At 40.0% G+C, this 25756-nt stretch overlaps 1 protein-coding gene across 1 annotated transcript in view; it reads right to left on the minus strand.

Annotated features, from left to right (window-relative positions):
* Positions 1-7222: 7222 nt before the first annotated feature.
* GRK7 (G protein-coupled receptor kinase 7) overlaps positions 7223-25756 on the minus strand; it is a gene marked incomplete at both ends in the record, with an annotated part of 28151 nt that continues 9617 nt past the window's right edge. Inside the window, 4 exon segments of the mRNA XM_081072991.1 lie at positions 7223-7333; positions 7337-7559; positions 16775-16890; positions 16894-17091. Of these exon segments, the coding sequence (XP_080929117.1) occupies positions 7223-7333; positions 7337-7559; positions 16775-16890; positions 16894-17091 (648 nt within the window).

Raw genomic sequence — 25756 nt, forward strand, 5'->3', positions numbered from 1 at the left:
GTAGTGGGGACGCCGGCCATTCTGCCGGGCCAGCTCGGGGTGAGAGAGAGCACACATGTGGACTGGCCAGGAGAAATTCGCAGACGCTGTACTGGAGGGCAGATCTGACAGGTACAGGCCATTCAGGCGGAGCTCTGACTGTGCGCCGTGCTGGTTTTCCTGCATTGTCTTTAATCCCGACCACAGACTCTCCTTAAGGAGATTATCTATCTCTACTCCTGGACAACAGATGATTTTTTAGTATAAGTATGTCCCATGCAACTTTGGGGACATACTTGTACTAGGGGAAAAAAAAGAGTTTGTTGTTTTCTGCAATTCAAATCTAACTGGACATCCTGTATTTGAAGTGGCCAATTTTGGAGGAGAGTTGTTTGTCCAGGGACTCTGAAATGGTGCCCTCCTCTGGGTGTGCCTCTGGAATGCAAATTTACACTGACGGCCTCAGAGGCTCAGCAAATGGCATGACCAGCAGCAGGTGAACCTCTAAAGCTGTCCGTGGTTCTTCTGGCTCCTGGTTTTCTCCTCCCTGCCTCTCCTTCCCTGACGACTTCTCCTGCTGCATGCAGGAACGGTGGGCATGGTAGGAATGTATGTGACAGCTGGCAGTGCAGATGGGAGAGGCAGGGTGAAGGGAATTGGTTTAAAAATATACAGAGGGTGCCAAAAAATGTATACACATTTGAAAAAAGGAAAAATGATTAAAATTATAATACAATGAATGACACTGACATTCCTTTGATTAATGCCATCCGTTGCGCTAACGTCACACTGCACATTGCTACCGTAATTCAACGTCGAAAAGTAGTACATAGATAACATCTCTTAAAATGTGTACATTTTTTTGGCACCCCCGGTATAATAGTCAGCTGGCCCCATGCACCCCAACCAAACAACTAAACCTTACTGGTGCTTGGCTAGCTGCCTTCTGGCCTGCCACAGCTCCCATCAGCCCTCTGTTTAGGGGCTCTTCTCTCTGCTGTATGTTTCACAAGAGAAAAAGGAAGAGGGCTCTTGCTGAGAACTTTTACTCATGGAAGCAGAATTTCAAAATTATGCCTCAGGTTCCTTGATGGCACTGTGCCATTCTGGGTTGTGTTACTAGATAATCTTTTAAAAAAAAAAAAAAGGGCGGGGGGAGGGAAGGGGTAAAATCATAACTCATACAAAAATAAAAATGAACACGTTAAAGATTTTAACTCATTAATGAGGAATTAGCTTTACAGCCAGTTCAAAGAAGTAATAAAAACCACAAATTTATATGGAGTAAAGGAATGTTAAAGTGAATGAGCAAATGGACATAAAACTGGTGTAGTGTTATGATACTAAGGGGTGTTATGGACTGAATTGTGCCTCCCAAAATTCACATGTTGAAGTCCTAATCTACAGGTACCTCAGAATGTGACTGTACAATAATATTGTAATAGCTATATAGGGTGTCAGATGGGTACTGGGTTTATCAGGGTGATCACTTCTTAAGTTATATAAATATCTAATCACAATGTTGTACACCTAAAACTAATATAATATTACATATCAACTATAATTGAAAAAAATTTAAAAAAATAAAAAAAGAATGTGACTGTATTTGGAGATAGAGTCTTTCAAGAGGTAATTAAGTTAAGATGAGGTCATTCAGATAGGCTATAATCTAATATGACTGGTGTCCTTATAAGGAGAAGAAATTAGGACACAGCTACACACAGAAGAAGACCATGGGTAGACAGAAGAAGTCAGCCCTCAGAAGTCAAGGAGGGAGTCCTCAGAAGAAACCAACCCCAATGACACCTTGATCTCGAACTTCCAGCCTCTAGAACTATGAGAATACATTTCTGTTGTTTAAGCCACCCAGTCTGTGGAACTTGTTATCACAGCCCTAACAAACTAATACAGTGGGGAAGGGTCATTTGCATGTCTATAGACAAGAATTATTTTGCTGAGAAGGCCTAATAGTTACCTACCATTTATAGAGTTGGAAAATAGATCAATTAGAACCAGATGACCCAAACCGTTTAGTAATAAGACAATATTTATGACTGGAATCAATACACGACTGCTTGTGGGCTCAATTCAGTCCCACTGCCTGTTTTTGTAAATACAGCTTTATTGGCACACAGCAATACTCAGTCCTTACTCACTGTCTATGGTGACTTTCCTACTACAAAGGCAAGAGTTAAGTAGCTGCCATCTGCAAAGTCTAAAATATTTACTATCTGGTGTTTTACAGACAAAGTTTGCAGATCCTCCTGTAGACAATGCGTTGGTTTCCATTTAAGCACAAATGTTTCCCTACAATTGGAATGCTGTTCAAGGTCATCCAGGGCAGTGATTCCCAGATTTTGAGATCTCATGGGTCAGTAAAATTAAAAAAATAAACAAATCTGAGGAATGGTCATAGGGCATCCAATTTTTTACTTTTGTCAAATGTCAACTACTTCATAAAAGATGACATTTTAACTACTTCATGAAAGAAGATATTTTGAAGTGAATAGCACATGAAACACTTGCTATTCACTTCAAAATATGAATAGGAAGAAGGGACACTTGCTGCATTGTCCCTTCTTTCATTTCTCCAAGGTTTGGTAAACACTTCACCACCGACCGGCCACAATTCATTGAGGAACCACTAATTTAGCCCAGCCTTAGGCACTGACTGCTGGCTCTGTCCTGGGAGATAGCTGCTTATAGTGGGAGATCTGGCTTTACTCCGGGTACCCAGGATGTTGCCCTTTGGCTGGGAGGGAGTCCTCGGGGGCTGGTCATTGCCAAAGTCAGCCTACGCATGCCCCACACACCCAAGACCAATTACGATAGGTCCTGCCTTGCTTCAATTAATATACTTCCCCCCCCCCCTTTAAAAGAAAGACAAATTCAGTGCAGAAAACTTAGGGGGGGAGATTGGCAAGAACAAAATTCATCTCTACCCAGAGAGATATAAAGGTTTACTCATACAGGAGAACAAAAAACCTCTCCAATCTATTAGGTTGGTGCAAAAGTAACTGCGGTTTTTGCAATTATTTTTAACCTTTTAATCCGCGATTATGTTTGCACCAACCTAATAAATATCTTAAAGGGACAAACCCCAGCATATCTCCCAAAACTAAAATAGGGCCCGGCACATGACAATCAGCACTATTTATTGAAAAAATACGTAAACCTAAATAACTGCAATTATTTATCCCAGATGATCCAAGAAAATTCAGTAAGTCTTTTTAAGTTTTTGATAGTCAAAAGGCCAATATGGTAAGTCTTCCAGGCCAAAAAAAAATTTCTCGTATCTCTTTTTTCTCTCCTTCTATCATTGTTTTGCTTCTTCTGGCTTATAACTGCCAAGAACAACCATTTAAGAAGGAAGGATTATGTATTTCTACTAGTTTTTATTATGTTTTACTGTCCAAACAACTTACAGAATTTAAGTCTTATTGTCAAACTGCTCTAATGACACATAAAATATAGTGATCTTTAAAAACTGATCTGATGAACTCTCATGTTTTGAAAACACGCAATTCCTGAGAAGCAAAGTTTAAATTATTGAATTATTTCACATTCATGCCTGGTCACCTAAATGAGAAACATTTCAGACTTGATATTCACAAGAAACAATTGAGAATATTTTTTAACTCTTTGTGGTTTGCCATCTTAAAATCAATAATTCATCTGTTTCCTATGAAAACATCATCCATACCTTCTGCTTTGCAGGACACTTCTAAGCCCCTTCAAACAGTTTATCGAATCCATCTCCTCTTTTAAGAAACAAACATTTCAAATAACCCTTGACAAACTGGAAGGATAGAAATGACTTACTTCTCCTGATTCTTCTTTGTCTAAATATTTCGTTCATATATGACTTTGTTTCCCCTGATGTTTCATTATCTTTATAAAATTTTTTAATAAAAACATAAGTGTATTTCAACTTTTCAAAAATAAGCACGCTTCATCTCTTTTGCAAAATCACTCACTTTCTTTGATGAGACCTCTCTTCACAACCTATTTAAGTCTTTACATGAGTCCCACCCACAACCTAACCACTTACCTTTGCATTTGCTTATTTCTCTCCATCTCCAGCATTTAATCTCCTGATCATGTCTGTCCCTCACTGTGCCCTGCCCTGGTCCAGATGAGCCTTCTTTACTCTGATTTGACTCAGGTGAGTCCCTCAACTGGGATATAATGAGGATGAGGCCGGGATGGGCCCCAATGTCTCCACTTATTCTAATTAGATTTTTCTTTCATTGTGCATAAAACTTTCCTTTTCAACACTCCCATGACCCAGTTCTCTTCCTTCTCCTGCAACTTGTAATAAAGGTGGCCAGGTTCAGCTCTTAATAGTTTCTCCCTGACCTAGAATCATTCAACTTGCTGCTAGTTACTGATCATAGTCTTCAATTGATTACACCTCTACTATATGCAAGTCGTGAACTATGTGCTTCATAGACATTATTTCTAGTCTTCTTAACAGCCCTACAAAGCCGTGATTTTGGACACGCTACAAAATATCTATGAGCCTCAGTTTTCTCATTTGAAATGTGGAAAACAAAACCCATGGGAGTCTGCATTCTACACGACACCACACGCCCTTCCTTGATGGTTATCTGATTTCTCTGTGGTGTCCCCAACACTACCCCAGTACAGGGCTCAGTGTATAATTAGAGCTCAACACACACTTACGTGGTGATTGAGTGTAGTTTTCTTATTCAACTTTTTCCTGAGCTAATCCTAAGAAATGAAAGACAGATTTGTATTGGAAGTTTATCAAAAGCAGTAGACATTCAATGAAGGAACCAATGCAACAAGACAGTTCTTTTCAATGTCTAAGGTTTGTAAAGCTAAATTCTGAGACCTCTACTGTTGGAATGCTCTGGTTAATTGGATTTTGGTCAACTGTTAATTAGTTTTTTGTTAAAATAGACTTGTTAGAAATTTTATCACATTTGACCAAATTTGAATCTACTTTCTTGCCTTGGGAGAAAGTATCTGCTGGACACACCTGTATCCAGGACTGGTGACTCAGGACTCTGCAGTGTCTCCAGGGTGAGATTTGGAGCATCAAGGAGTTCACGGAGATTGGAGGACAGGCAGGAGGTTGAGTGGCATGTGCGCTAACCCAGGTCTCTTCTCCAAGAAGGTTTCTTCCTACTCATCCCAGCTGTGGCCAATGCCGCCTTGTAGTTGTGGATTACTGTTAGCTGGATTCCAGTTAACCAAAATTTTTTTGGCCAGTGTTTTTGCAACTCTTGGCTCCCTTACTCAAGGGACGAAACTTTTAAAATGATTTCAGCCAGGCTTCTCACCACTGGGACAAGTGAGATTTCCTTACACATACATATGCCTTTAAAAAAAAATCACCACAGATTTACATTTGGGTCCAAAATATTGTTTGCAGCCTGAGAGTTCTTACTTTGGCTGTGCTTTTGAGAAGTGCTAATTCTACAATAAAGTGCTGACTTGGGCAGCCACTTGAAATGAGGACCCCCATTTGTTCAAATCCGTTTCTAAGCTCATATTCCTCCTTCAGGTTTAGAAATAGTCGAGAGATCTACTTCCCAAGACACATATGAGGCACTAAAGTGAGCAAGGACAAGAAAATCTACAAGATGAACACAGATTGTCTTCAGTTTCATTTACACTGCAATTGCCAAAATTACATGTCTTCGGGGCATTTGAAATGTCGCTGTCAGAATGTATGATTGAAGTTCTGAACAACTGAAACACAGACCCTGTGTAATAACATTTAAATCTACATGGCCTTGGTTCCCAAGCTTTGTTGCACATTAAAATCACCTGGGGAGCTTTTGAAACGCTAGATGCCCAGGCTGTACCCCAGACAGATTAAAATCTGGAGGTAGGAGCTAGACATTAGCAATTTTTAAAGATCACTGGGTGATTCCAAAGTTCAGCAAAGTTTGTGAACCAATAGCATATGGAATTACGTATGTAAGCAATGTGCAGCATATTACAAAGGATTCAGTTTATAGAATACTTTAATTCGCAGACCTTACGTGTATTCACGTTTAAAATGCTTCAACATTAAAATGGAAAAATATTTAACAATATGCAAAAAAAACTTTCAGCAAATTAAAAATTATTTTGTAATCTGAAATATTGCCAGAATATTATAATCCACTTCTTTTTATGGGGAGAATATCAGGAACATTTATTTCCATCTTTGAAATCCTTTTGATAAGTACAGAAGCAGAAGAAAAACTGAAAGGTGAAGGGAAGAAAGGATATAAACAATGGATAACAAGAATGATTATTTACTAAGAATTGCAGATGCTCATTTTCTGCGTACACCACAAAGTTCCTTTCTCTGTTCCTAGGACTTTGAGTAATTTTCAGAGACATGATGGTAGAGAGGTCATGCTTTTAGTTTATCAAAATAAACCTGAATGTTCCTTTTCCCAGCCCTCAATGAAAACTGAGACTTTACTCATCTCTATGAAAAGAAAAAGGAGGGAAGAAGGAAGGGAGGGAGGGAGAATGGAAATAAAAGAGGAAAGGAAGGAAGGAAGGAAGGAAGGAAGGAAGGAAGGAAGGAAGGAAGGAAGGAAGGAAAGAAGGAAAGGAGGAAGGGAGGAAGGGAGGAAGGGAGGAAGAAGGACGGAATATGTGTCCTAGTGGTGAGCTTGCTTGTCCTTTGAACTGTTTTGTGGTTGGAATGCCCCTCCTGACTGGTCAGTGCTCTCTTTAACAGATTTTCATGTATTAGGGATGTAAACAACAATATAAATGGAACCACTTTAAAATGGAGCTAGAGCCGCCATACCAAAGGAACTGCTTTACATGTCTTAGGCCTCAAACCTTCAGAAGGTTAAAACAGGGCAAAATAACTTTTTGAATGGGCCTAGGGCAACATTATGTCCCAAAAAACTATTTGCAAAGGTAACAAGAAAACAGTTTTATGACTACTGGACTGAATATTAAAACCATTATTTAGGATTAACATCACTATGTTACGTTATCTGCACCAATAGAAAGGTCTTCCTTCTATTGATGTAATTGTTCCCTTTCCCTTTCTCATAAATACCCATTGCCTTTGTCTCCTAATTAGAACATTATTTGGGTTTCTGCCTGAATCAATGCATCCCAAATAACTATTCTTATTGATCTCAATAAATGCTTGTTGCCTCTCACTTTGAAAGACCTTTTTATTTTTAGGTTAACAGGAACATTCGAGGATTAGGTCAGCTGAGACTCCAGCTGCCCATCTGGTAGAGAGAACAATTTATAATAACAAACACACACCAGACTTGGATGAATTACCCTCCCCATAACCTGCAGGCCTGTTGGGGTCATTCAATTCTTCAAACAGTCCCATTTCTATAATCTCTTCCTGCTATGCTGTGGGGACAGCACCTGTTGCAAATCTTTGGAAGAACTTCTTATCGTTATCATCAACTTCGACTCCCTGAACCTCAGAGAAATCTTCAATTTCATCAATGTCTTTGGCGTAAACCACTGAAGGGTCTGGCACATATGAGGGTTCAAATAGGCCAGCTTTCAGGTAAGGAAAGTTGATGGTTTTGATGAAAGGATGTTTTCTGGGATCATCAGACTTTTCTCTGTGAAGAAAGGAGATGGCCAGCAGGACACACAGTTACAAACTAAAATAGGAAATGTTCTAACGATACAAAGCGTGTAGTATTCTTTTCTTATAATACAATTCATTTTAATTACAAAGACAATACAACAACATAAAGAATAATTTAGAAAAATAATAACGTTAAAAATCACCCACAAGGGGCCGGCCCGGTGGCTCAGGCGGTTGGAGGTCTGTGCTCCTAACTCCGAAGGCTGCCGGTTTGATTCCAACATGGACCAGTGGGCTCTTAACCACAAGGCTGCCAGTTCAACTCCTCGAGTCCCGCAAGGGATGGTGGGCTGTGCCCCCTGCAACTAGCAACGGCAACTGGACCTGGAGCTGAGCTGCCCCCTCCACAACTAAGACTGAAAGGACAACTTGGCTTGGAAAAAAGTCCTGGAAGTACACACTGTTCCCCAATAAAGTCCTGTTCCCCTTCCCCAATAAAATCTTTAAAAAAAATTCCACCCACAATTCCACCATACGTAGACAGTAGCATTTTCATTGTTTGCAGACAGCTTTCACATGTTGATGTGATTTTTAAAGAGTCAAACAGTTGACAGGACTTTTATTCTTGGTGTTTCATGGAAACACCAGCATAATTCAGTGGGGCCAGATGTGCTTGCCTGCAACTTCCATTCATTGCCTCTTGCTCTGACTTTCAGGGTCACATAGAACAAGTTAAGCATGACCATCACTCACATTTTAAAAGACCACGGTCATAGCTCTTCACTCTTCATATGACATGATTTCTAGGAGCCCACTTCTCCCAAATGCCACGATAATTTTTTAAAAGATATTCTTTTAAATCCATTAGTAATTTTTAGTAGCATGAATGAGCATACACTTAGTGTTCAAGACTATGGTTATTTGTTATCAAATCTTCCTTCCTTATCCTAGAAATTATTCTAGGAATTTGCCTTAGAATAAGGGAAAAAAATGTATGTTGCCAACTGTGTACTCTTTGTACTAATTACCTGTTGCTGTGTAACAAATTGTCCCAATATTTAGTAGCTTAAAACAACAAATGTTAATTATCTCACAGTTTCTGCGGGTCAAGAATCTAGACATGGCTTTACTGGGTGCCATTGGCTGAAAGTCTCTGTGACATTAAATAAGCTGTTGGTTAGGGTTCAGGGCTGCCTTATAACATTGTCTCTGTTTTTTCCCCAGGACAAATGGTCAGAGGCTGGTGAGTGGGTGGAGGGGAGAGAGAGAGAGAGAGAGAGAGAGAGAGAGAGAGAGAGAGAGAGAGAAAGAGAGAAGGAGAAGGGGGAGAGGGAGAGGGAGAAGAAAAAGAAGAAGAAAGAGGAGGAGGAGGAGGAGGGAGAAGAAGAGGAGGAGGAGGACGAGCAGGAAATCCAAGACAGAAGACACAGTCTTTTTATTGCCTAATCTTGGAAATGACATCTCATCACTTCTGCCATGTTCTATTTATTAGAAACAAGTCAGTAAGTTCAGTCCACCCTAAAGGGAAGGGGTTACACAAAGGTGTGGATGCCAGGAGGTGGGAATCTTTGGGGAGCCTATTAGGGGTGGCCTACCACGTTAAGTCACATTTTAAAGAAGTAAAAAGGGGGCTGTTTTGTGGCATCAGATTAAAATGGTTTTTTTTCTTGCTTTTTTTTTTTTTTTTTTTTTTTTTATGTGACTAAACATGCTGGTCTGACTGAGAAATGTCTTCCTTTTGGAAGAAGTCAATTTCTGTCATAAATCAACTTTAATAAAAATCAATCACATTCATGGTCTTTCCTTTTACATTTTCCATTCCAGTTATCAAAAAAGCTTTTAGGAAAAGGGTTGAGGACTTTCCCCATACATCCCCTTCAGAGACTCCTCACCATGTCACATGACCACTGCAGCATACTCTGTCCAGTAAGATGACTAGAATCTAAAGATGATAATGATATTACTAACAACAATATTGAGAATACTTAACACTTATTTTTAGCCTACTTTCAGTGAATACAACTTTAAGCTCTTCACTTCATCATCACGTTTTACCATCACAATAACCCTGTCTGTTGTTTAATTGTATTTTTAAACTTCTACTAACCTCTTTACCTGCTTCTGCATTCAGAGAAAGCAAAAAAAAATATAGGTGAATTTTTCAAAGGCAAAAGTGTAATCAAATCTTATTATGAAAAAGAGACACTCAGTTGGAGGCATCTGACGTCCAGACATTCCCTGGGTTGTTGTTCTTTGCTTTCAGCCTACCCACTTCCAGAAAGGCCATTCAGGACTCCATGGACTTTTTCCATTATGACCCAAATGAGAAGACAGATATGGAAAGCTGTATCCTGAGATACCTACAAGGTATCTCTATTCTTTCAAAAGCCACCAAATCTCCATTGATTGAAAGAAAGGAAAATGCAGGCTTGCTGTCTGTTAGAACCTACTGACCAATGTCTGTGTGGTTTACACCCTTAGAGTAAGACCCTTGAGGGAAGGTTATTGAGATAAACTGAAGCTTCAAGGATATATTTAAGAAAAAAGTTAGGTTTATTGAGGTATCATTTACACAGCAACATTGACCATTTTAAGGTATCAGATAGATTTGGAGGGTGGGTATCAGATTGTAAATGTGGCAGAACAAGGATAGAGCTATAGAATTCCATTCACGTAGATCAGGAATGAACCCCAGGCCTGTGTGTCTCAAAGAGAACAAAGGCGTTGGAACGGGACTGGGTGTCATAAGGAAGAAGTTGGTAGCACCTTGATGACCCCTGGCAGGTATACACTGTTCTAGAGGTCAGAGGGCACTTGAAACTCACTCTGAGCAGCTCTAACTTGCATAAATGGAGGACGTCCAGGGGCTCAGTAGCCTCAGGAAACTAGCCAAACCAGTCTTCATCTCAGGATGAATAGTTCTCAAGTAACACCTCCAGCAACCAGGTCCAGATGGCCTGGGCTGGGCCATCAGGGATGGTCGGCTGCAGCCCTTTTCAACTAGTTGCAGAGGACAAGGGAACAATGAACCACTTTGAGGTTTTCTTTATGGTCCTTAACACCTCCAACTAGATGGCCCTGGAAGACAAGGCCCATGCCTTATGCTTGAGAAGGAGAGACTATATTCCATGACGTGCCCACTGCCTGACTACTGCTGGACCTGCCAGCTAGGTCCTGGCCAGAACAGACTGCTTCCGCAAGTCCCCTCGGAGACTATCTGACCCACGCTCCCTTCTGTCTCAGACGTGCTGCTTCCTAGAACAGGCTGTTGCCCAGCCCCAGGCAAGCATGTAAGGCATTTTCCCTTTATCGGCGTGGGACATACCCCAGTACCCTTGTCCATCCTACCCTGCTGTCTATAACCCTTATCACCTGCCACGTGGTAGGGAAGATATCCACGTTGTCTTGCTGTTCCCTAAAACATGCCTCATATGTGTAAGTTCCCTGAATAAATTCTTGATATAATGATGGAATTATCGGCCAATCTCAGCACCGGGAAATTTTACAAAACAATGCCCTTTTCTAATTAATATCCATAGTTGCTGATGCTAACAATGAAAAACTAGGCTTTCCAATCTCTATTCCTTTAACTCTGTGTCCAGGCCATCACAAAACTGATCACTTCCATCTTCTGCATTAGTGACTCTCACCTCAGTTCCGTAATTAGATGAAGATGATTTTACTTTTGAATCTTGCCCTGGCAGCTTAGTGCAGGGCTCTTTTGGCCCATCATTCATACAGAGCACTTTGAACAAAGAGGCGAGGCTACTGATGGAGGCAGTATCTTTTGTAATAGCCAAATCCGCAGCTGCATAAAGACTTCCGCTTATTGGAGTGGAATATATTTCTGAGGATTAACAAGAACTCTTGTGTTACTGAAACCCACACAGAGATTACAATGGATTTTCTTTTACCAGTCAATGAAGACAATATATCACCTGCCCACAATGTGGGGTTTGGTCTGCCTAAACAGTGGTTATTAGCCTGAAATTGTGTATTGGCAAAGCACTTCAACCTGAGACGTGCATGGGTATTTGCTCTTATTCTGCTGCATTAACCGATCAGAATAAAACTTGCAAACTACTTAAGTGGTCTTCACCTTTTATGGTATTGGAAAACACCTAGTTGATCTTATCTGGAGTTCCTATGAGATGCTTAGGAAAGTTTTGGTTTCTCTGCAAAACTAATTCACAGACCTATAAAGAGATCCTCTTTAGTGATATCTAAAAGAGAAGGGTTTATACTTTATTTCAAACACTTTTAAACGCAACAGGGAGGGGGCACTTGACCTCTCCATTGTGTAACACGCTGTCTAGGCATTTGCCTCCCCTTTGGAGGACACCCACTAAATTAATCAAATGTTATCTTATTTAAATGATTTTTTTTTAATGCAAAGAGTTTAAATGAAAATGTTGAAAGGCTTTCTTTTTCACTGAACAGATGGTTTTTGTGTGCTGTTTATCTAATGTTGTAAACAGTTTTATTCCCGTCACAACAACAGATGCTTTATAAAAAGGTTTTGTTTGATGGAGCAGCTGAAGGCAATGATCTAATGCTTGAAGGTGACATTTTCCTGAAGAAATTTGTCAGTATTTCATTTTATAGAGCCAGTGTGCTTATAAAGTATTGAGATAGATTTTTCAATCAAACACACCAAATGGGTGGTGTTCCCTTCAGGGAAATCATGTAAAGAGACTTCACTTCCTGCAATGCCTTGGCCACTGTGACATTTCCAACACTTGAGAGAGCCAGGACGGTGGAGATGGTCAGTGGTTAGCCTCTCTAGTTGTCCTCTCCTTCCTGGGCACACAGAAGACCACACTAGCCAAGCTCCTCACCTATAGGCATGGCCTGAGGACTGTTCGGGCAAACAGAAATGTGCATGAAGTGATGGGCGAAGAGGGCCACTTCCCTGCTGAAGCAGTACAAAGCTCCCTGGGTTCTCTTCTTGTTGCCATGGCAACTGGAAGCCAGCCGTTCTGGAGCAGCAAGATGGGAGCAGCCTGGATCTCTGAGTTACTGTTCAGAAGGGAGGTACCCTGGAGAGCCACCCCTAGTGGGCTTTGTGTGAATGAGAAATAATCCTTTAGGTTTTAGCTGCTGAGACTCTGGGATTTGCTTGTTTTAACAGGGTCTATTCTGACTGTACTATGACAATGTTGGCATCTACAATGAAAATTAGTTTCACGTTTTATGTCACATGAGTGTAAGGGTTCCATCTAATTCCCAAATACTCACTTGTTAGTTTGGTTATCTGCCCTGCTTCAAAAGTCATTACAAATGAATTTTGTTTCACTATTTAAAAATATCAGGTCAAAAATGAAAAAGTTGCCTGCATATTCAAACGTTTTGACCTAAGGCCGCCTTGTTGTAGAGCCTCCACTGACAACTGCTTAGAAGATTTAGAGTAACCTGGCTGTCTAGGTTCTGGTGTAATATTACTTTGTGATCGTAGCTGTCATATTTCTATATGTTTTTAGATTTTGAAAATTCAATCCAAATAATTTAAGACATTCATTTAATCAAAATAGTATCTGATATCTCCCTTAGAACAAATTAATAATACAGGTATCCCCCGTTTTTCAAAGTTTGCATTACACGACTTTGCTTTTACAAAAGACCTACATAAGTACCAGTTTTCGCTAACCAAAAGAAATCCAAAGAGGATTCTTGCTTTTATGAAAAAAAGGCAAAAAGCCAAAATAGCGTTCAGTGTTTGTTTTGCAGGGAGCCCTTAGAGAGGCAGCATGCACCCCAGGCAGCGAGAGTGGACCTGTCAATCTCCTTCCCCAGGAACTACGCTCAGCATCTCAGCATCAGACCGCCAGAGCTTTGAACAGTGTCTGTGAGCATCTGTACTTTGTCTTGTACGTCCATTAGCAGCATGTGTCCTATCCAAAAAGCCTAAGCGAGCTCATAAGGGTGTTACGCTTAGCATAAAACTGGATGTACTATGTCAAACTTAAAAGCTTCTGCACAGCAAAAGAAACCATCGACAAAATAAAGAGGCAACCACCTGAATGAGAGAAGACATTTGCAAACAGTGCCTCCGATAAGAGGTTAATATCCAAAATATACAAGGAACTCATGAAACTCAACAACAAAAAATATAAACAACCCAATTGAAAAACGGACAGAGGACCTGAAGAGACATTTCTCCAAAGAGGACATACAAATGCAAATAGACATGAAAAAATGCTCAACATCACTAATCATCAGAGAAATGCAAATGAAAACTACAATGAGATATCACCTCACTCCAGTAAGAATGGCTATCATCAACAAGACAAATAGTAACAAGTGTTGGAGGAAGCTGTGGAGAAAAAGGAACCCTCATACACTGTTAGAGGGAATGCAGGTTGGTGCAGCCGTTATGGAAGGCAGTGCGGAGGTTCCTCAAAAAATTATGAGTAGAATTACCATATGACCCAGCAATCCCTCTCCTGGGTATCTACTCAAAAAAATCTGAAAACATTTATACATAAACACAAGTGTGCTCCAATGTTTATTGCAGCTTTGTTTACAGTGGCCAAGACATGGAAACAACCAAAATGTCCTTCGATAGATGAATGGATAAAGAAGTTGTGGTACATATACACAATGGAATACTATTCGGCAGTAAGAAAAGATGAAATAGGACCATTTGTGACAACATGGATGGATCTTGAGAATATAATGCTAAGCGAAATAAGTCAGACAGAAAAAGCAGAGAACCCTATGATTTCACTGATATGTGGTATATAAACCAGAAACAACAAAAGAACAAGATAAACAAATGAGAAACAAAAACTTATAGACACAGACAATAGTTCAGTGGTTCCCAGAGGGTAAAGGGGGGAGGGAGGTGGTAGATGAGGGTAAAGGGGAGCAAATATATGGTGATGGAAGGAAAACTGACTCTGGGTGGTGAACACACAATGTGATTTATAGATGATGTATTACAGAATTGTACACCTGAGATCTATGTAACTTTACTAACAATTGTCACCCCAATAAACTTTAATTGAAAAAAAAGAAACTAATATAATATTGTATGTCACCTGTAATTGATAAATAAATTCTTTAAAAGCCAAAAAACAAACAAACAAAAAACAAAAAACTGGACATAACTAAGCATATTTGGTATTATTTGATGGGCTATTTTTGGGGTTTAGAGATGCTCAAAAATTCTTCCATATAAATTAATGGTATTTGCTTTTTTGCTTTACTCCATTTCAGCTCTACTTTTGGATTGCAGGGGAAACCAATAATTGCTGTCTCTTATTAAATGATTCCTAACATACATGATATCTAACTTTATATACAGGGGGTACCAAAAAATGTATGCACGACTTGTATTCATCTTTTGGTATTGGTATATACTGAGTATTACAATTTTAATAGTTTTTTTTTTCTTTTCTTAAAATGTGTATACATTTTTTGGGCACCCTCTGTATATTATAGCTAAACTTCAAAACACCCCACTGTATTAGTCAGGGTTCTCCAGAGAAACAGAACCAACAGGATATTGAAAAGGTCCAGAATGCACCACGGTGTCATAACAATTATTTTGAGCTGAAGGCATTTGAGAGTCAACAGATGTATACCTCCATAAAAGAAAAGCTTCCTGAAAGAGCTTAATTCATAAACCCTGTCCCCGGGGTGTTTTAGAACCAGGGGAGACTGACTCTTATCACCGGTGACAAAAGTCAGCACTACACCTAAATAGACATTGTTGCAAAACTATCACATCTCCCATCAGTTCTCCTAAAAGTCCTTTGTTCTGCCATAGTGCCCTTCCTCCCACCGGGACTAAGAAGTCATTTGTTTGCCAGTAAGTGCTCTTCTCCCCCCACCAACCCCGCCTTCCCCCATTAAGATGGTATATAAGCCTCCCATTCTAACCACTTCCTAGTGACGATTTCTGTGAATTCCTGTGTATGTACATAAACGAAAATCTGTCTTTTGTCAGTTTAATTTGCAGGCGTCCATTTTTGAACCTAAGGGAAAAAATTTTTTTTCTCTGTCACAGTAGTGGGTATATATATATATATATATATATATATATATATATATATATATATGAGAAAAAGAGGTTTATTTTAAGGAATTGACTCACACTATTGTGGAGGCTTGGCAATTGCAAATTCTGCAAGGTAGGCAGAAGACCCAGGGAAGAACTGCAATTGAAGTCTAAAGGTTTGCTGGGAGAATTCCCTCTTCTCCCAGGCATGTCAGTCTTTTTCTATTAAGGCCTTCAACTGATTGGATGAGGCCCCTCCACATAATGAAGAATAATTTGCTTTCCTCAAAGTCTACTGATTTATATATATTAATCTCATCTAAAAAAATAAAAAATACCTGCACAGAAACATCTAGAATAATGTTTGATGATATATCTGAGCATTGTGGCTTAGTCAAATTGATAATATGAGGAAATCATTCAGTTGCTAGAGATAAAATGACCAGGACACAGCAGAGCTATAGCAGAGCTGGGATGTGAGTCTATGTCTGTGACTAACCCCTCGCTTTCTCTCCTTACATAACGCTCACCCACTGCCAAGGGTCTTTTCACAAGTCAGCTTTTACTGATTTTTTTTCTTCTAAAATATCTTGATTTTACTACGCCATTGTAAGCAATAAAACTTGACTTTCCTCAAAACTAATTTTGATTATAGAAGTACTTAATTTAACCAGCAACATCACGTGTATTCACTAAATATCTGTTGACTGACTGATGATATTTTACAGAGACGTTTAATAGGGGCAGAATTTTCCAGAGCTATGGCTATCAGTACTGACGTTTTTTATTGTAAGGTTTAATTTTATTCATTTTCGAATAGGTAATTTATTCACATCGTTCAAAATGTAAAAGACAATAGAATAATATAGTGAAAACCCTCATTTTCATCCATGTCACTTGGTCCCAATGTTCCTTTGTTAGAGGCAACCGATCTTATACCTTCCTTATACACTCTGCTCAAGATATTCTATGCAATGATTTGAATTATATATTCTTGTTCTTCTTTTATATGGATGGACTTTTGTACCTCACTTTTTCACTTTGAAATATATCTCGGAGGTAGTTCCGTATCAAGCGCTAATAGTGTTTAAAAGTATCAGAAATACTTAACCATGTAATATGCGAATCATAGTAGGAAAATAATAATACTTAATCCCAAGGCTTTGTCACTAATCCAAAATATTCTCCAAATCTCCATGGACAATACTGATATCTCTAATCATCTCTGTTATCTAGTAGTTTACCTGCCTCCTAAGCGTTGCTCTGGTTTCTTAGCCAAGAAGAGTCTGCAAACATCTTTTGCTTCCTCTGTGAAGTTATCATGGTGGAATCTGACCTCTTCTTTCAGGCTTCTTTGCTTTCAAGCCTCTTTTTTTTTTTCCTTTTTTTTTTTTTTTGCTTTCAAGCCTCTTATACTGGCTTTTTCCTTGTACTCTTTGAATGATGTTCTTCCAGCAACCATTTCATAAATATTGCATCCCACTGCAAACCAGTCCACAAGGCAGGAATAACTCACTTTATCCATTAGGATTGCAGGAGCCATATAACCATTGGTTCCAGCCTGTAACACTCAGATAAAACAAAACAAAAACACTAATGTGAATGTAACAGACCTTGCTGATTGCCTATCCAATACCCATTCTCCTTTCTTTCTTTGTTAAGGGAATTTATTCGGAGTGGCAGTGTGTCTAACCTGTTTCATTCCCTGCTTTCCCAGCAGCCTCTGGTGCAGTTGTGACAGACCATGGGATTCTTTCTGGCCAGTGAGACATAAAAAGGATTTGGCTGCAGTGCCTTATAAAAAGGGACCGATGTGGCCACTCTTGAAATGAGAAAATTACCTAGCCTCTCTTAGTCTCATCACCTCATCTTTAAGATGAAAAGTTCAAGTGGATATCTCTAAGATTTCCTAAGTTCTGCCTGTTTTTTAACCACAGATGATAGAAAATTAGATGCATGATTTTTTAAAAGATTTGGCTCTTTATTGCTAATGAATGTTCACATAATATTTTCTAGTCTATGAGACTTCTTACTTTATTTGCTATGGAGAAATTATTATGGATTAATGTAACACATCTCTGCCTGTCTGTCTCTGTATTGAAAAGTCATTTTCATCTAGAAAATCTTACACATGAAACTTGATTTAACATGCATGACCATCATTGTAAACACACTTCTACTGACAATATATACCCAATAACCACTGGGTTAAAATAATAATAATAATAATTATTATATATATACGTATATATATATATAACATAAAATTTACCATCCTAATAATTTTTAAATGTACAGTTCAAGAGTATTAAGTACATTGACACCACTGTGCAATGACCCTCCAGAACCCTTTTCATCTTGCAAAACAAACTCTGATACCCATTAAACAACAATTCCCCAGCAACTGCCATGCTTTCTGTCTCTGTGAATCTGCACACTCTAGGTACCTCATGCCGTGTCTTTTTTGTGACTGTGTATGATTTTAATACATTAATCCATTCAACACATATTGAATGAATATCTACAATATATCTTCTAATGATTATATACTTACATTATAATATGTTTTCACAAAAACTAAGTTGCTTTTGGTTAAAGTAAAATGTATAACCTCTGCAGCAATTAAAATTGCAAACAAAGAACACCCTAAAATGGCAAGAAACTTGTACTAGAATGACAATGATAATAGAAATTATTGGTAGAGTTCTGAGAAAAAAAAATGTGCTCTGTAAGTTGGCCCAGGCTTGTAAGAGAGCAATAAGACACACAGCAATAGAAAATCAGATGTATTAACTACTGTCTTTCAACCAGGTTTACTTCGAAATATGTACCTCAAAGAAAGGACTCAGAGAAAGAAAACGGAATCTATTTTGAGAGGTTTATAGCTCCATTATTCATAATAGTCACAAACTGGAAATACCCAAATGCACATCAATAAAGACATTTGATCAGTCTAGTGTTGTACCAAGAAATTTATATACATAATGAGTTTTACACATTGATGACTAATGTGCATTTCCGTACATGAAAAAAGATTGGAAAGTGTTTTAGCTATTCTTTAGGTGATTTTTTTCTAATTGTGTAAGTACATGTTTTTATGTGCACAGTATATGTAATGCCTCAGGAACATTAAATTTCATAGATAATTTTTACATGGACAACAACAATAAAAATGTTAAGTGACTCAAGCACTAATGAGGAGTGATTGGCTTGTGCAAGAAAATTCTGGAAGTTGACAGGGGCCTGACAGGCTGGGCATGAGTCAACATGGCATTGTTGCTTTCACAGAAGCAGTGTACGTAATATATAATTTGGGTGACCACATATTCCGGTTTGCCTGGGACAGTCTAGTTTACAGCTGTCGTCCTGGTGTCTTGTCTAGTTTTGCATTTGCCCAGACAAAGGATATTGTAGGTTCCTCTGAGGCCCAGGATATACTTAGTTATCTTTGCATCTAAACCAGGTACTTACTGCAGGGCCTTACTTGGTGCATGCCTAACAACCCGTTTGTTAAATAAACAACAGTAACGGTGGTAACTAGATATTTTCCATTCACTATCCAAAAAGTATTTGAGCCATGTGCTGCAGTGAGTTCTACGTATATCAGGACATATAAGGCCTGACTACTGCCCTTAAAGGCTTACAGGCTGGTGGAGACAGACAGGTCAAAATGTTAATTCAGTAAAGCAGGGTAAATGCCATAATGGGATTGTAAAACAAGCACAGTGAAGCCAGAGGCGTGTGTGTGTGTGTGTGTGTGTGTGTGTGTGTGTGTGTGTGAGAGAGAGAGAGAGAGAGAGAGAGAGAGAGAGAGAAGAAGAGTGACACCTGAGCTGAATCACGAGGCAGAATGTGTCACACAGAGAAGGCTATCCAGGTAATGCACATGTGCAAGAGATGGAGTCAGGAAAAATGTGAGGTGTTCAGGAAACTTTAAGGAATTCAGCATTTCTGGACTATGAGATCTGTGGGATGCAATGGTGGGAGGAGAGACTGGAGGGGAGATGTATACAAGACTGAGAATGCCATAAGCCAAGGTAGCAAAAGTCTCCCTTTTCCCTTGTATCCCTCTTCTACAGTGCTTTCCCGAAAAATAAGACCTAGCCGGACCATCAACTCTAATGCGTCTTGTGGAGCAAAAGTTAATATAAGACCCGGTCTTATTATAATATAATATAATTAATATACTATAATTAATATACTATAATTAATATACTATACTATACTATATTATACTATACTATAATATAATACCGGTCTTATATTAATTTTTGCTCCATAAGACGCATTAGAGTTGATGGTCCGGCTAGGTCTTATTTTCGGGAACCACAGTATAGAGGCCAGGGGGCTAAGTACTTCACCTCCCAGCTTCCTTTGCACCTAGGGTGATCATGTGATATGAGCTTAATTTGAGAGGTGTGCCAGGTGACGGTGCTGAGGGTTGGGAAAAAGGGAAGTGAGCTTACGTGGAACTACATGAAAGATATGATGGATTAATGGATCAACAGAGGGATGGACAAATGGATAGGCTTGTGATGAAGCAAATCTAATAAAATGTTAATGATATACAATGTTCACCCATAAAAAGGAATGAGGTACTGATACATGCTGAACCCAACATGGAAGAACTCTGAAAACATTATGCTAAGTGAAAACAGCCAGTGGGGGCGGCTGGTTAGCTCAGTGGTTAGAGCAGCGGTGCTCTTAACAACAAGGTTGCTAGTTCAATCCCCACATGGGCCACTGTGAGCTGCGCCCTCCAAAAATAGATTGAACAACTACTTGACTTGGAGCTGATGGGTCCTGGAAAAACACACTTAAAATAAATGAAATTTTAAAAAAAAGTAAAGGGTCATTGGAGATTCCACATTACAAACAAAACAAAACAAAACAAAACAAAACACGCCGTCACAAAAGACCACGACTGTATGATTCCACTTATATGCAATGTCCAAAATTGGCAATTCCATAGAGTCAGAAAGTAGATTAGTGGTTGCTTAGGGTTGAGAGAGGGGGAATGGGAATGACTGCTAAGGGTAGAGGATTTCTTTGTGGGGTGAAAATATTCTAAAATTGTGATAATGTTTGCATATCTGTGAAAATACTAAATAAAAACCATGAAACTGTACACTTTAAATGGATCAGTTTTCTGGTAATTTAATTATATCTCAATAAAGCTGCTTAAAATGTTAATGTAAACTCTAGGTAATGGTTTTACAGGTGTTCACTATGAAATTCTTTCAGCTTTCCTGTATGTTTTTGAAAGTCTTCATAACAGAACATAGAAGGGAAAAGGGAGTAAGGGAAGGGGGATGTGATGCCAGGCATTACCAACTGACTGCTGGTTCACTGGGCACAAGGGACTCTTCTGGAAGGGTCACATGGAGGAACCATAGCAGAGAGCAAAGGAGGGGGAATCTATCTGCCAGCTCCCTCCCATCTCCCATTTCCATTAGTCAAGGATTACCATATATGTCACCATAGTATCTCCGTATATGTCACCCAGCCCCTTAGCAGCTCCCTGGAAACCCTGCCCCACATTCCATGCTATGCTATTTCATCCAATTAAAAAAGTAGAGGAGCAACTCAACCTAGAAGTGGTACCCACAGGGGCTGTCCGACAGAAAAGGAGGCAGCAGAGGGATTCTAAGAACGTGTGTGAGTTTGTGGCCCAGTACTCTAACTTTATGGAATTTCTCAATGATGTACTTTGGTGTGGGGCTTTTTAAAAAAATCCATGCTGCTGGCTACTGGCTGGATTTTCAATCCAGAAATTAATAGCTGTCAGTGTTGGAAATTATTCTGATATTATTATTTTTTTGGTCATTTTCTCCCTTCCATTTTCTTTCCTTTCTTTTTTTTTTTTGGAAATCCTGAACTTTTTCTTTATGTTTCTGATCTTTTGCTCCTATTTTCCATCTCTTTGTCTTTTTTTTCCCCCTGGGAGACTTCTATTTTTTTCTTTCAACTCCTCTACTAATTTTTTTAAGTGTTTTATTGTTGGACACTCTATTCCCAGTGTACTCTATACCCAGCTCCAACAATTATCAACACATGACCAATCTTATTTTATCTGTGCTGTTAACCCCACTGCACCAGACTATCCTAGACCTTGTATTATTTGGAGGTATTTCACTGTGAATCTCTAAAAGATAAGGTCACTTAGAAAAATTCCCCAAACCAAGCACTACAATACCATTATCTCATCTTAAAAATAACAATAATTCTTTAATATTATAAAATTTCTGGACATGTTTACACTTTCTCAATTGTCCTATAAACTTGTCCTCTAAACAGTTTGTTTAAATTTGGATTTAAATAAGGTTCATACAATGCGATTGATTGATTGATTGATTGATTGATATGTCTCTTAAATCTCTGTGAATATATAAGTTCCTCTTCTGTTTGTTATGACCCCCCTGCTGCCCCCTCACCCCCTGCAAGTTTCTGTTGAAAAAAAAACTGCCTAAACTCTAGAGTTTGCTGCAGATTTAGATTTTGCTGGCGGAATCTGACTGCATCTCTGTGGTGTCGTTTAACATGTTCCTCTGTTCTTTATATTTCCCATAACTTGAAAGCTAGATCTAGAAACTCAATCTTTCTATTGAACTTTTTATTTCTATAAATATGTTTTTATTAAGATATAATTAACATAGAATAATGTGCACAGATCTTAGATATTCAGTTAAATAAATTTGATAATTGAATACATCCACATAAATGCCACCCAAACAAGATAGAGAACATTTCCATCCAAGAAAGTTCTCTTGTGCCCCCTTCCTAGTCCATTCTCCTCCCCACTTCCCATGCAACTACTTTCTGATTTCTGTCACCATAGATTAGTTTTGTCTGTTCTTGGATGTCATATAAGTGAACTTGTATGGTAAATACTTGTCTGTGTCTGACTTCTTTTTTTTAAATAATAGTTTTAAAATTTATCCATGTTGTTCTACAAACATATTTACATACACTTGTTGTTTTTCTCTGAATGTTCCTTGTTTTATAGCATCCATTCTTGTTTCATGGGTGCAATATCTTCTCTTAAATTTCAAAGGATGTTAATTATAAGTTTACAAGAAAGTTCTCTTCTACTTCCTGCATTGTTCATGTTTCCTACAAGTTTGTTTCTTCTGTTTGTTTCAGCATTGTCTGTCATTTTGGAGAGCTTTTTCTTTTAAAGAAATCGAGGATCAGAGGCTTCTGTTTTAAAAAAAAATTGGGGGGGGGGAATATTGGGAAACAGTGTGTTTCTCCAGGGCCCATTAGCTCCAAGTCATTGTCCCTCAATCTAGTTGTGGAGGGCGCAGCTCAGCTCCAAGTCCAGTCACCGATTTCAATCTTTAGTTGCTGGGGGCGCAGCCCACCATCCCATGTGGGAATTGAACCGGCAACCCTGCCGCTGAGAGCTTGTGATCTAACCATCCAGCCACCCCTGAAGAGCTTTTTGAAATGACAAATGTTCTTTGACTATTTGTGCAACACTAAAAAATTAACAAGAAGTTTGTCAACAGATGGGTGATCCTGCTAAGTCATTTCAATGGGGAACTCACCTGTGAGTATCCACAGACTTTTCCTGTTGGGCTGCTCAATTTCCCTATAAAGATCCTCCAATACCTCCCTTAAGAGGTGTCAGCCTGCTTACCCTCATTCTGAGAGCTGAGGTGGGAAGGGGCTGAGAGTCTCCCTGTATGTAGGAATATTTCACCGTCTACAACTCTCAGTTGGGCTACATGTTGCTAGGTCCTACTTCTCTTTCGTTCAACCCCTTCTGCTGGGGTGGGAGAAACACAAACAACATCTAGCTGCAGTTCAGACAGTGGTGATTGGTAAGTTCTCCTCAGCAGTGTATGTATTGTGAGCTTGCTTTGTGTGTGGCACCCTTCCCATGAGCAGATTTCAGAGTTGAGTGACTTTAAAGATTAAAATGGGTAATGAGGACACCAGATAAACATCAGTTGCTCAGAGGAAGGTATAAGGTAAAAGTGAAGAATGTTACTTTGTCCTGAAAAAAGGGTTGTGAGACACATACTAAAAGAGAAACTGGAAATAATAACGGACCATCTTTACTGACTGCTGATTACATGCTAAATATTTTCTCAAATGCTTTACATGATCTTCTTGTTTAATCCTCATAGGGTTTATCATAGGGTTAATGATAGCCCTATGAGATAGAGACTATTTCATCCCCCATTTTGCAGATTAGAACACTGAACCACAGAGAAGTTAAATCTTGCTCAGGGTCACACACCTAAGAGTCACACATAGGTCTACATTTGAACCCACTACGTTACACTGTCTCTATGGAAGAAGGTGAGTGGCTTTTTCTTACTCCTCCAAGTTCCCATCAAGATTTATTTTCTCGCCTTAGAGTTCCCTCCTTCCTTCTCCCTATTTGCCGAGTACTAAGTCCTTGCCTTTGTCCATTTTTGCGTAAGCTGCTTTCCTACCCCTTTTCCTGACACGTTCTCCATTCTTTGCCTGTATCTCTGCTCATCAGAGGCTGTCTGGGCTGCTCCACACTGTGGAGGTTGCTGGGACGGGGGGACCAGACCCTGAGCCATACTCTGGGACCACCTTGCTCCCTCCTCACGAAAATAAATGAACAATCGGCCACCATCTCTACAGCACTAGAGCCTCTTGGTGTAGTGGGAAAAGCATGAAACAGCATGCAGGGCAGCCTGAGATTCATTCCAAATAATTTTCAGGACTAAATTTACCTCTTGGTCCTAAAGACAGAAAACGTTAGTGATGGAATTTTGAAGGGCACCACCTCCTTGAAGAGTAGAGGTATTTCACAGAGGAGAAGAATGGAATTAGAGGCGCACGCCAGAGTCTGAGCACCCAAATTCCATTGCAGCCTCCAGCTGAAAAAATTAATTGCCTGCCCTTTATGCCATTTGTCTTCTGCATGTGAACTGCCTCCTCAGAGTAGGGTGGGAGGAGAGCAGCGGCCAAGCAGCATGGGGCTGGGTCCAACCACGCTGACCTCTGCAGGCTCCGTTTAACTCCTGCAGTTACAAAGGGCCCCCACACATCAGTCTCTGTGCCATCAAAACAGTTGCTTTCGGTTCCTGTGACCAGAGCTGTAATTCCCGGGGTTGCAGGGCTCACCCAAGTGTCAGCAGCAACAGAACTCTTAGTGGATGTTTTCTCATGTGGTTTGTCTTTTTTTTTTCTTTTTTTTTTTTTGCTTCATTTGGTTTTGGTTTTGGTTTTATAGTGCCCTTTGGTGGATCCACACAGGCAATACCTGGCCAGGCAAAACAAGGTATACCCAGCCTTGGAGGGCCTCAAGCATCAGGCGTCACAGGGTTTCGGAAGCCCAGTGGCTTCCGATGTGGCTTCCGTAGTGGTTCCCCCTCCCCCACTGTCCCCAGGGGACAACAAGAGGTCCATCTATCACAGTCATTGCGTTTAGATTGCTTAGTCTCATCAGGGCCACCTGTCACCTACAGGTGTCCAGACTTTGGGGAAGGTGGACCCTCTAAGGTGGGGGTCTGTAGAGACACCCCCGACGTTGCTCTTGCTGATTTCCACTGACCCTGGAGCTGTTGTCACTCTCATCCATGGGCCCACCCAGGCTGAGTGGCAGGGCCCAGGCTGGGTGCCTTCTGCACTTGAAGTAGTCTCTGTGTGGTTCTGGACAGCAATGGACTGTGAGTGCCGCAGTGAAGAGAACACCGCTGGATAGGCTTTCGGTGGGTCTGAGAGGGCACAGTTCACATCTTCATAGTTTTCCACATCCACGAGAAAGTGTGTGTGTGTGTGTGTGTGTGTGCACATGAGTGTACCTGGAGCTCCTTCAAGATAAAGATCAGGAGTGAACCTCCAGCTCCCACTGAATCTGAAACGTGGGTACCCTTAAATTCCATCATTAGAAGAAAAGCCGGTGTTGTGCCCCTGGTGAGGCGGGGTTCGGTGCCCGGGCGGGGAGACACACAGAAAAGGAAGCTCTGTGGGTTTCCTGGTGGCTGCAGCGGCCCAGCAAACTGGCTAGCGGAGGAAGAAACCGCCCTCGAATGTCTCTTCCCCGCAGCTCCTCACAAACCAGATCCACTAGACAGCACAATCCAAACAGAAGAGGGAATCAGAATGTACATCTTTTGTTTGCCGTGGCAGGAGAACTGTTGAGCAGAGGAAAAAAACAAGCTGAGCTTAGCGCTCTCAGCTGTTTCCTGGGGCTCCCTCCTTCCTTCCTCCGAGGGGGGCCTGGCCGCTTTGTTCTC

This window comes from Rhinolophus hipposideros, assembly GCF_964194185.1.
Source record: "Rhinolophus hipposideros genome assembly, chromosome: 14".
Classification (NCBI taxonomy): domain Eukaryota; kingdom Metazoa; phylum Chordata; class Mammalia; order Chiroptera; family Rhinolophidae; genus Rhinolophus; species Rhinolophus hipposideros.